The sequence below is a fragment of the Anser anser genome, assembly GCF_964211835.1.
Source record: "Anser anser genome assembly, chromosome: 3".
Taxonomy (NCBI): domain Eukaryota; kingdom Metazoa; phylum Chordata; class Aves; order Anseriformes; family Anatidae; genus Anser; species Anser anser.
The window spans coordinates 93,801,804-93,814,423 of NC_139722.1; the positions used below are offsets into that span (position 1 = coordinate 93,801,804).

At 42.1% G+C, this 12,620-nt stretch overlaps 1 protein-coding gene and 1 long non-coding RNA gene across 4 annotated transcripts in view; one reads left to right on the top strand and one right to left on the bottom strand.

Moving 5' to 3' along the window:
* The window catches only part of PRKCE (protein kinase C epsilon), a 292,845-nt gene extending 290,536 nt beyond the window's left edge, over positions 1 to 2,309 (bottom strand). For 2 of the 3 annotated variants that reach the window (XM_083832113.1, XM_083832114.1), the window contains exon 1: positions 8 to 365. In XM_083832113.1, the coding sequence (XP_083688239.1) occupies positions 8 to 355 (348 nt within the window). In that variant the 5' untranslated portion in view covers positions 356 to 365. Of the gene's footprint in view, positions 1 to 7; positions 366 to 2,061 lie in introns of those variants that run through there. The other variant, XM_083832115.1, reaches the window with a different exon arrangement.
* A 141-nt stretch (positions 2,310 to 2,450) lies between these two features.
* On the top strand, positions 2,451 to 12,225 carry LOC310897950. Its single transcript, XR_014582817.1, has 3 exons — positions 2,451 to 2,486; positions 3,134 to 4,261; positions 9,184 to 12,225. It is a non-coding gene; the product is annotated as an uncharacterized lncRNA (long non-coding RNA).
* Positions 12,226 to 12,620: the final 395 nt, after the last annotated feature.

Sequence of the window (12,620 nt, forward strand, 5' to 3'; positions counted from 1 at the left end):
CACTCACCCAGTCCTCAAAGTGGCGGCTCCCGTTCTGCAGCAAGTCCTCAAACTGGATAGTGCAGTTAGCTACAAAATCGTCGTACCCGATGGGGGCATCGTGGAAAACAGCCATCTCTATCTTCCTGCCGTTGCAAACGTCGGTGACAAATTCATCGTTCCAAGCGGGACTGTTGGTCTTCTGCTTGGTGGAGGTCTGCCCGATCCTGGAGTCGTCCACATTGAGGGCTATGTAAGGGTCCAGCAGAAAGGTCTGTGGCCTGGGACCCACCGCATGCCTCAGTGACCACGCCGTGGGTTTCAGATTCACCGCCTCGCAGATCTTGATTTTCAGCAAGCCATTGAAAACCACCATGGCTGGACGGCTGCACTTTTCCTGGGATCAAACACTCGCACAACGCGCTCGCACAGAGAGGGAGGGAAGGAGGGAGGGAGGGAAGGAGGGAGGGAGGGAAGGAGAGAAGGAGGGGAGCAGGGAAGGAGGTCTCGCCAATAAATAGGGGGGCAGGTCTGAGGGGGGGAGCGGGACGCAGCGCGGCTCCGACCCTCGCCGTGCCGCTACCTCTGGTTATTTAGCCTTTGCTCTTGCGACACCCAGTGAATGCATTTATTTTCTCGCCCGTGTTTCTAACGGAAAACAAGGGAGGGGGGCCGCAGGGGAGGGGGAGGCGTCGGCGGCTGCAGAAACCCCCCCAAAACCCGGGCAGGGCAGAGCCGGGGGGCGAGCGAAAGCCTCCTCCCTCCTCCTAGACCATAATCCCGGCTCGGGCCGTGCGAGGGAGGCAGCGCCGCGACCCGAGGCTCCCGCACACGCCAGCCCTGCCCCGGAGCGGCACCGCACCACTCCACGCACACACACAAACACCCGCACGAATCACCAGCACCGGCCGCCCCCCCAGCCCTGCCTACGGCACAGCCTCCGCTCAGCAGCAGCAGCAGCCATCCACCCGGGGACCTTCCATCCGCGCCGCAGCCCGCAGCAGCGGCGGCAGCAGCAGCAGCAGCACCGGCAGCAGCCCCCGCGCCTCCTCCTCCTCCTCGTCCTCCGCCAAGGCCGGGGACCCAGCGCGGCCACCCCCGCGCATGGGGCGCGGAGCGGTGCGGAGCGGGGCTCGGCGGGCTCCGGCTGGGCGGCCGCCGCCCTGGCGATGGGCAGAGCCGCCGCCTCCCTCCCTCCCTCCCTCCCTCCGTCCGTCCTTCCCTCCCCGCCTCCCGCCGCCGCTCCGCCGCTCGCTCCCGTGCAGGAAATGCGCAAAAGACGTCAGTGTGCGAGTGTGTGTGTGTGTGAGCGAGGGAGTGTGTGTGTGTGTGTGTGAGTGTGCGAGGGGAGCGTGCCAGCGGCTGTGCGCCCAAAGTTTGGCCGGCGGGGGGAGCAGCGCGGCCCGCGGGGGTCCTCGGCTGCGCCCGCCTTTCCTCAGCCCTCGTCTTCCTCTGGGCCGGCCTCCGCGCACTTACAGCTTTATTATCATTTATAGTTTTGTTATTGTCGCTGTTGTTGTTGTATTTCCTTCCCTCGTCCCCCTCACGGGATAAAAGTGGCGTAGGAAGAAAAACACACACACGCCATCCCCGTCCGCCTTCCTCCCGAGCCCCTCAGGTTTTATTCAAGCACCCGACCGCCCCTCTCCTCCTCCTCCTCCTCCTTCCTCCCCGCCTCGCTGCTCCCCGCGGGTTTTCCGCCCGCCCCCGGCCGGGCCCTGCCGTCCCTCTCCCTCACAGCGCCGCCCTCCGGCGACCTCCCCGCCGCGCCCCGGCCCCGACCCCCGCCGCTCCGTCCCCTCACGGCCCCGCTTCCTCAGCGGGGCCCGGCGGCAGGCGGGGCTCCCCCGCGGTGTGAGCCGCCGGGGAAGTGGCCTCAGGCCGCCCGGGCCGAGGCCGGGAGGCGCTGTCGGGAGGTGGCGGCCCGGCCCGGCCCGGCCCGGCCCGGCCCAGCGGGGCTGCGGGTCACCTGCCTTCCCCCCGCCCCGGCCTCGCTGAGGGGAAACAGCGCGGGGAATCGTCGCTGCTGGGCGTGGAAGATGCGGAAAGGAACGGGGGTGTCTTCTAAAAGGGTGTACGTGCCTTGTTACCGAGCTTATCGCGTAAGATTTCAGTCATGTTCATCGCCATGGTGCTGACTGCTGCATGGAATAACCAGGAAACTGCAGCTTTCCCCTCCCCTGCACAAACGTACATAGACGTGGGCTCCAGTTGGTTTCCTCTAGTGAAAAAATACTGCTGCCTTGTTTATTTTTAGTTACTGATCTTGCCAGCTTTTTGTGAGAAAGTCATCAGGATGGACTTAGCCCTTGCACAGGCTTTGAATTCACTTTAATATCAGAATTAAAATCCAGGGCCAGCTCTGCTATTCAAGGGGTTGCATCTGCATTTCAGGCAACGTGAAAAGAAGAAGCCTACTGCCAGGATGCGCTCAGGTGAGGACACAAAGGGTTAGCACCGAGTCCTGGATGTGGACCTGGCATTCCTGAGTGGAGAGCAAAGATGAGGTAATTACGGATTTCTACAGGTAATGGCTCAGGAGGCAGGTGTTATATTTGGAGGTGAAGAAATAGCTCCAGTATCTGTGCTTCCACAGTAGTTTCCAGGTAGAAGATACGGTACTAATGAAGCCTAAGGGTCATGAGAGCATTCACATTAATGGAAGAAAGCCTTTTTGTGCCTATTGCCACTTAATCTACTAGTAAAAGCAGAAGTACAGTAAAATCTCCATGTTCATTATCATCTTGACAATCCCCGAGTACAATCGTTTGATAAAAAGCTGTGATATGGAGCCAATTACAGGAACTGTCTTCCTTCACAATTCAGCCTTTCCTGGGCTCATAGCAGCTGTGGTTCATCTATTACGTTACTTCTGTAAAGGATTGTATCCACAGGCCCCTCAGAAATACAAGAATCACCTACTCCTTCCCTCCCCTGTTCACAACCTAGCATGTATCTACTATGTGTTGAGCTATATGCTCTTAATTTTAATGTGTGAGAAAGAACACACACTGTAATTAAATATTTCCTCTGGATGTGTTTGTGTTGTTTCTGAATAAAGGCAACCTAAACAATGTGCTCCGTTTTCTTAGCTATTGGAAGATATAAAAGCTGAGCTGATACACTGTTTAATTTTTTTCTGTTTATTTTTAAGAGACCAACAACTATGTGTATTTTGAATGCCCAAGGTAAGATTTAAGTAAACACAGTCTCCATGGTGAGTTTAATAACCTAACGTCTCCGTAAGATCACACATGCATATTGCAACAGTCTGAATAAATCAGACTATTAACACAATATACAAAGTAATATTAATAAATCTTATATTTGCTTAATTACATATATAATCTACTGCATACACAACTAGGCCCTACTGTTTAATTTAACCCATCTACTCTTTTGCATGCACTGAAACAAGCTAAGTTTTGGTTTCACACATCATTTTTTGTAAGACTGCCTGCATGAATAAGGATTTGCAAACTCACTTAGGATCATACCGTTCCATCCTTACACTGGCTAGGAAAATACATGTACCTTACACTGTTTTAATTTTTATATGTACATATGTATATATTAAAAAAATAACTTTGAGAAAACTATATGTTTTGTAAACTTTTACACTAAGAAGTTATTAACTTACCAAAAGAACCCAGAACAATATTTTTAAAATCCAGTAACTCAGTACAGTGAACAAAGTTAAAATACTTACAGCAAAGGTCATGAGAAAAACTGGCCCAGCGGTCTCAAAAATTCTAAGTAACAGACAACAAAGATATTCCAACTGTAGGTAATGTTTTCCACTTGAAAGATTTTTCAGTATTTGTTACTTAGTTTTATTTTCTGTTCTCTTGTGGGTTCGAAGGAATTTGGTTCTTCAAGAAGTGAAGAACAAATGCTATTCCTTCTACGTATCACAGGAGGGTAAGGACAACAAGGTAAAACACATGCAATAATTTTGCTGCAGAAAGGCAGTGAAAAGCACTCTACCTGCATTTCTTTATTCTATTGCAAAGGCTACAGCAGAGTGGTAAACTACGCCTTGTAGTTTATTTGTACTTTTGGTAGTCTTCATAGCTGTCGCCTTTTTTTTTTTTTTTTTGTTAAGGACCTAGAAGCTGGCTGCAGGGCACCTACACTCAGGACCAGTTAAGGAAATCCATCTGCTTTCCAGAAGTAACATTTGCGTCTGCTCAGCACTCTCTGCTTGTGAGATCAAAATGCACCTAGATTTATGTCAGGCCTGCTCACAGCCTACATGGCTCACCGGCAGCACTGGCTGCAGGTTTGTGTTTTGATTTTTTGTTAATGTCACTTCAGTCCAGGCAATTACTTGACAGGCAACTGTGTTTTCAGGGTGTCTCGCCAAGTTGTAAGAAAAAGATCCCCAAAAAATGGTAAAAGCAGTTTGTTGTGCATCAGTGTCTAATACCATTCTTAATTTAGGAAAGAAAATAGACTTGTAGCAGATAGCAAAGCTGGAAACAACAGCATGCAGTAGCTACAAACATCCTTTTTCAATATGTGCTTTTACTCCTTCAGACCAGTCAGTCTCTGCCTTCCCCGTTTCATTTACAGTGGCAGTGAAACGGAGGGAATGAGCAAGCTGTAGGCAGCTTGTTACCTTGAGTCAGCCCCTGACCTTTCCGTGGCCTACGAATCCTACAGAGCTCTGTAGAGAAACAGCTCTATCTGGTGGAGGGAGTCTGTAAAGTCCTGTCGAGAATGGGCTTTACTCAGTTAGAGCCACTATTGCAAATGCTTCAATGATGTTCTTGCCCAAAGTTGATAAATAGTTTATGGTTTCAAGAGGATTCTTTTTTCTACAGCGCAAATGGAAGAGGAATATATCTCGCTTAGTCTTTACAAAACTGGTGCTTATATCAGTTTCTAGTGCTTTCATGAAGAATTTTTTCACCCTTCAAGAAATGTCAGTATATTTTCTGGATTTTCCTAGTACAGCAATATGAAAGAATGGGAGGAGCTTTTTTTTTTTTTCTCCTTTTAATGCTAAAAGGAGCGTCATTTCTTAAAGTTATACTAAATAGTTGCAAGTGGAATAAAATCAGGCTTGCATGCAAGGAAAGATTTTCAAAAATATCTTTATATCAAAAATGAAATAAAAGACAGAACTGAAGTTATAAACCTGGTGAAATTTTGTCTCTGAATCCACAGTAAACACATTCAAAGCATCATGTATGTGAACATGTTCATTAGTATGACTCTGTTCACTGAATTACTCTGAATTTAATGGATATATTTATGCAAGTGAAATAGTTGAGTGTTAGTGGGATCAGTCCCTTCCTGGCAAGAAATCTCTCCAATCAAAGTCTGTTGGCAAATGCCAAATATCGTTAAAAGTCAAATGATTATTTAGATATCTATTTCTTGTCATGCAGTTATGGAAAAAAAAGCATCCTCAAAAGCATTTTTGCTCCTGTCATGCTGCAGATGATCTTTAGGCTATACCAACAACTAATTCACCTTTTCTAAAGATGAAGTAAAGACCCAGTCTCACTGAGCTTGGTTCAACTTCCAGCTCCATTCCAACCGCTTTCCTTGTGTCCAGCCAATTTCCTGCTAATTTATTCTTCACTTGCAAAGCATGTACCTGAGGAAGTTACTTAAAGCACTCCTAGTGCTCTCTGTGAAATGTCTTAGCAAAAGAGAGCTTTTCAGCGTGTGATTAATGCTCTCCAACTCTCTCTAGTTTAATTATACTTTTGGTACTTTTCCCAACCACTTTTAAAAGAACATACTAAACTCTGCCTCAGTTTCTTAGCTTTCATTGGGAATAAGTCTTTCAAAATATATCTGCATTGCAACTGATACAGGATTGCAGGATTTGCAGTGTTAAGTTATCTAGTTCTGGCAGATGTAGTGACTTCAGCACAGTGGCTACCAGTCAGCCTGATTTTAGGTATGTACCTAGTTTGCTAGCCAAGACTGAAACCTATGATATCATACCCTCCTAGCAGTTCTTATCTGAGCTAGATAGATTAGAGCCAGCTTGGGCATATCTGCATGTGTTACAAAAACATACCTCCAGTTGCAGAACATATGCTTAGGTCACATCTAGACTAAAGACTTCTGGCTCACCTCGTTGGGGCTGTAGAGCAGTTTGATCCCAAACAAACACAGCTGTGCCAAGGACTCTCACCATTATGATTTTATTATATATATACTTTTTTTTCCTTGAAAATGGCGATTTTATTATACTGGTATAAAAAGCTTTAGCACTCTAACAGCTCTCTGGTAAAATGCAGTGGTATTTCAGTATTGGAAATGTAGCCCAAATATATAAATAGGCTTCCACTTGGTCTAGTACATATATCTTCTCAGCCTTCACATACGTAGCTTTCCTTGTTGGCAGCATTTGCTGTAGGCTTGCAGTTCACAGGGTTGTTGCTATTCTAGACATGGAGTTGATGTAGAAACTTGTGAAAGGTAAAACCCAGATGTGATCTCTTCTTCGTTTATCATCTCAAGAATTTACAACAGGTTTCTTGGGCAGGGAAACTTGCAGGATACAAGTGCTCTGACATTGCTGTGGACTATAATAGGAACTTGTTGATATTCAGACACAGTAGGATTATCTTTGCTGGGAATAACTTTGGGACAGAGGGACAAGGAGTTGCACCATCTTGCAGAGACTTCTAGAATGGATCAGGCTGCAAGAGAGACCCTCTTGCCTTAAATCAGCCCCTCTATGCATATCAGGTGAGCCTTGGATGAAGTATTTTTCTAAAGGTACAGCTCATTCTCTGCATCAGGGCCAGAAGAGGAAAGGAACATGAACCTCAGCCTTACCTGTCCAGGCAACTTGTCCTGTTGCTTTCTTGAGCAGCACACAGAAAAAGAAAAAAGAAAAAAAGGAAAACAAACAAACAAACAAACAACAACAACAAAAAAACAAACACAGAAAAATGCAGTATATATGCTGCTTGAAGGAATATTTCTGTATCATAAAAAACAAATGAACAAACAAGTGAAAACCACCATGAGAGTAAGTAGGGAAAAAGATGGGGCCTTTTCATTCCTTTCCTCTCTGCCAACTAACCAATTTCAGGTGAGGAGGTGCATGGCCTGTAGTTAAATGCAACCACTCTCATCATAGGGAAGCTAGTCCTCAGGTCACACCACTTGTCACAGCCCCCCAACACAAGGCTAGATACACACTGTGTTTTGGGATTGGTTGTTATTTATCCATATCCCTGTTGGTTTCTGCTCTTTTTATTTCTGTCTGTAGAGTACTACAGTTCCTACTGGAAACTGTTCCACATTTGAGGTGGACTTCCCAAAAACAAAACTCTCTGAGTGAATCTGAGTGTTTTTGCCTCCAGGAAATACAATTTTCTCTCTGATTCCCTCATACACTACAGGAGTGCAAACCACAAAACATACTTTAGGGTAGACAAGAACAGGCTGAAAGGCCTATTGTTCTGCTAAAGTGGATAAAGACAGCAGCTCATACAAAACTAGATGCAGGTGTTCCATCTGCCCTTGAAAATGTTAATGTGTTTGAGTTATGTTTGTGGGCAGACTCTGATGCCAAGAACAGAAATGTTGTACCGAAAAAGCACCATTAACTACAATGGAGAAACAATAGATTTACAGCTATGTAACTGAGATCAGAATCTGGAATGAGTGGTCTGCCCTGGAAGTTCTGCAAGTTTTAACTTTGGTACTTCTGGATGTCTGCTAGGGCATTTGCCCTGTAGTCAAAGGAAACAGTCATTTAAAGAATATTTTGAACTAATATTCAGTGTGAGCACACCAGAAGAAATTGCAAAAATATGGGAAACTCTGAGTCAGAGCAACTTGATATTTGCTCTTGATTTTGCCCTTACACAATGTAGTAAGATTCCTTAGAACAGTGGCAGGGTATATGGACTTTACTGAAGCATTGCTGAGATTCATCCTACTATCCCCCAGAACCCTGTACAGGGTCTGGGGTCTCTGTCACTATTATGTGTGACACTCCAAGGCAAACTCACTTCACTGTTGATAAGTTGTAGCTGACTAATAAGTGTGCCCAAGCTATAACTACCATTACCAGCTTTTTTTTTTTTTTTTAATTATTTTAAATTATGCAACAATTTAGTAATAGCAAATATAAAAGAACTTGCTTTTCAAAATTAGGTACTATTACCACAGAGAAGAGGACTGAGAAAGAGAATGACTAAAGGGCTACATATTGGAAGTGCCTCTGAATTTTGAGTGCTTTAATTGCGAAATATCTGATGAGATATATTAGGTTTCTGAAGTAAAGTGGATAGTTTGAGCATTTAGTCCTAATTACCTGCTTAAAATCACATGTGAAGTCATTAACAGTCATTAATAAAATCTGTATCTCACAATTCCCACAGCCTTCCTCCAGCTTTTTCCCACGGTAGTATTCAAGTATTCACACTTTTTAAATTGATAATGCAAGGCATAATAAAGAAGTGATGTAATGATTTACATTATTTGGAGTATTGCCATTCAGGACATGTAGGACATGTGGAGCTTTGCTTTCTGCCTTGCATCATTAGCCAGTTACGATGCTGGCCAAAGCCTAAAAAGGCCCGAACATGTGTGCATAACACTATACAACCTAGATGTCAGCATTCAGGACCCTTCAGGAGACTTATTTCTGCACCTGTCTTTGGAGAACTGAAACGTATCTAGCTACACAATTCCATAACACTGATTTCTTTTAAGTGGTTAAAACCAAGCTTAATTTCCTAGTATAGGTGACAGTTCTTTTAAGACATGGACAGTCCGGCAATGGTTATTGCTCTGACATACTGTTCATTATGGATGGAAGAAGTCGATGCTGGGAAAAAATATTAAGGTGTCGACTGACAGAAAGATCTTTTCCCACATGCTGATGCCTAATGAGCCTCTAATGGCAAACACAGAGTAGAAAACAGTTAAGCACTAAACTAACATGACTTATGACTTCAGAGTTCACACATAGAATAAAGACATAAAGGATTAGCTGGTCACAATTACCCCTCCACAGTTTATGTTACTTTTCTTTCTTCTTTATGTTTGTGGGTGTGGCTGTGAGTTTGTCATACTCCATTGTTCTCTGCATTCACGTGCCCAAAACATCTGTCCATCTGTCCATTTAAAAGCTTCATCTGTTTTTCTTAGCCTTTTTTGTACTGGGTTGCAGAAGCTCTCAGTAACAAAACTAACGTGAATAATTTCATCCTGCAGTGAAATCCCAGTTTCTCCTAATGCAGTAGAAGACAAGTAGAAAAAAAAGGATGCCAACCTACGAAGCAGAACTTTTCTGGCAAGACAACACATGATCCACTTCCATCAAAGTAAACTCTGAGCCCAAGCAAAGCACAGCAGATCTGAGTTAGTATTACTTGGCTAGTAATTATACCTCTGGAACTTCATTAGCTTTTGATAAATCTTCCACACATCTATCCTGAAAGCATCCTCTTGAATTTCATACATTCATTTTAGGTTTTGATGGCTGTGCTATAAAGGCAAAGAAAATTTATATTTGATCCAATTAGAAAACAGATTTTCTTCCTTATGAAAATTCAAGGAAAGTAAGAGGGTAGTTTGGTTTGGTTTGGTTCAATTTTATCTAAATATATTTAGAAATATTTCTAAATGTATCTGTGTTTAGCAGATAACTTCTAAGAGATATTCTTTTGCTCTCTACCATAAATCATAAATATTTTAGCTTTTGGACATAGTAAGCATTTGGGAGCAAAAAGAAAAGAAAAAAAAAAAGGAATACCACAAACTACAAATGCTCAGTATCTGAAACCAGTCTGGCTCTCAACTGAAAATAATCCACCATGAAATTTAAAGTTTAAAGAAAAAAAGTGTTTTTGTTGTTGTTTTCTTTTGTTTTTGTTTTATGGAAAGCAGAAAAGCAGGCATTCCAAAATAAACTTGTGAGAACTGCTTACCTTCATCTAAATCTCATACAGTTACATCAGTTATTTCTTGCTATCTGAATTTAAACAAGATAATAGGAGGATATTTGTCCCAATGCTGCTCATGTAAATTCAAATAAATAATTCAATAATTCATCTAAATGAATCAGATATATGGCTGATGACTTTTAACAATCTAAGCTAGAACAAAGTTGTCTGATTATTTCCAGATAGTCTGAATGTCAACTAAAGTGGTCAAATTAGTTTTGTTACAGTGTTTCTTTGAAAAAAATATTAAATATTAATAAAAACGTCGTGTATTTTTCTGTTCTGATCATAACTGTCAAAATAATTGGATGAAAATGTACGTCATGATCATAAAGGCATTTCTGTGAAATGCTATTCATCAAAAATATTTTCCATCTCTAATATTAATATATCAGAAGGAGACCCCTTGGGAGATCCTCAGTATCCCTGGTGGTAATATTCTGTCTGAGCCTAGGGAATGTGGTATTATTCATCCATCCTTGCTGGAAGTGGAAGAAAATCACTCCACTAGAGGACTAGATGTAATGCTTAAAAAGTAGCATAGAGAAAATACTGCTGTTCCTGCTTCTGAATTACTCTACTTTTCTTGTAGGTACCGCAGTGCTCACAATACCTTGTTCTTTATAAAACAAAAAATGAACCGTTTATATCCATACAGATCATATAGTCAGTTGCTGCTTCACTTTCATTTTCCCCTATTTATTTGTTTTAATCCGTTTACACTGATATTTACATATCTTTCTAACCCTTTCAAAGTAAGGAGATTTCTGGTTTGTGTTCTTACGATCCACTCTTTATTTGATTTTTTTACACTATATGTAGCCGACATAGAAATGTTGATACTTTATTAGATTAAATGTATATTTATAAATTTAAGGAGCACTGTTCCTTTACTTAATTATTCCTACAACATTTGGAGGTAGCTTACACTTGCTCCAAAATACAGAAAGCTGCTATATACAGTAGGGAGTAATATGGGAGAGAGGAGGAAAAGGGTGTAAACAATCAGGTTAAAAACTGAGGTATGGTTTTATATTTAGTAAGCATTTATTATCACGGAAACAGTATAATCAAAGTAGAACATCATCTTTAATTCTAAAACATTTTAGCAAGTCTGCTGATATTCTCATAACCTTACGTCGTTTGTACTGAAACTTGTCTAGATTTTCCTGATCTTTTATATATATATATATATATAAAAGTTTGATTAATATCATTCCAAACATTTCTGAGTTAAGTGTGGATTAATAACATAAACTTTTTCAGATGTTTCAGTAGTGTATTTTATGCCTGAATAGTTCAGTAATGGCAGAAGACAGAGACATGACACCTAGTGTTTTGTTGTTTTTGTTGGGTGTTTTTGTTTGTTTTTAATTTAGTTGGGATCTAAGAAATGCCAAGTGTGGGAAAAAATGAGTATAATTATTTCAAAGTTATAAGTGTTAAATGAGATATTTCCCTTAAAACTTTGCACTTTTTTTTTTTTTTTTAATCACTCTAAAGGGACAGAAGCCAACAATGGCAAATGCCCTTAGGTATCCAAATGTTATGGTTCTGGTAAACAGGGCTGTTGACAAGATCATGAAGTAAAGCTCCCATTGTACTTAGCACCTTTTAAAGTTATGGCACTTTACTGAAATACAATGGATTTGAACACCTAACTTTAACGACCTCTAATTTTTATTTTGGAAAGAGTTCAGGTGTCTTCTGCTGACATGGAAGTTTAGGCCTCTACCCTACAATTGGATCTATGTGAATATCTATCAGGAAAATAGAAAAGTAGAAAAGAGGGGGAGTTCAAATATTTCAGGCCTGGGATTATTTGAGTGAAAAACACTGAATCCTATTTCATCCATTGGATTACTCCTGTAACAGTACTAATCAGTAGTCTTGCAATGAAACTTAATACTCTTTACTTTGGGAATACAAAGCTACTGGTGAGAGACAGCATTCAAGGTGTTTGAAGTTGTCAAGCTTTGACATAGTGCCTCTTGCCTTTTTCCATAATGTGGATGTTTCTCTTCTCTTCTTTATTAGTGGATTGCATGAAGTGGATGATAATATAATTATTGACATTACTAAGCTGTCTGAAATACCCTTTATAGAGATCTTTTTCTAGCTTAGCAGGCAAGGGCTTATTTACTTCAGGAGACAATCAGTAGTCATATCACAGCTGTTTTGAAGCTATGAAGCTATGTAGCAAAGCATAAGCTCAGGTTAAAAGACATCAGTAACTTCAGAAAAGTGCTTCAGAATAAAAAAAGGGCATGTGGTGCATAGGTGGTTTTCTGAACTGCTCCACTTGACATAAGTGAGGTCAGGGCCTTTCAGCTCAAGCTGAAGACAGGGGAGATAAAAAGCAGCGAGTTACCACAATGGGAGGGTACAAGTATTGTGAGGGAAAGGTACAAATCTGTCCCATCCTCAACAGACAGGAAATACAGGATTGATTACACTGTATGATTAAAGTTAAGCATGATCCTGGGAACTCTCCTAGACAGGAATGCTTTCTAGAGTTGTCCTTCAAGCACCTGTTCAAAGTAGCCATACCTTCCTGTGTTAGAAGACACCTTCCCAAAGCTCTTGTGGGAGTGAAAGATTACATATACTTACATTAGTACCTTTTGTGTTAAACTGGTGATCATACGTATTAAATCGATTTTCGCTAGGTACAGTTTATCTGATGTAATGCTACCCAATATCAGC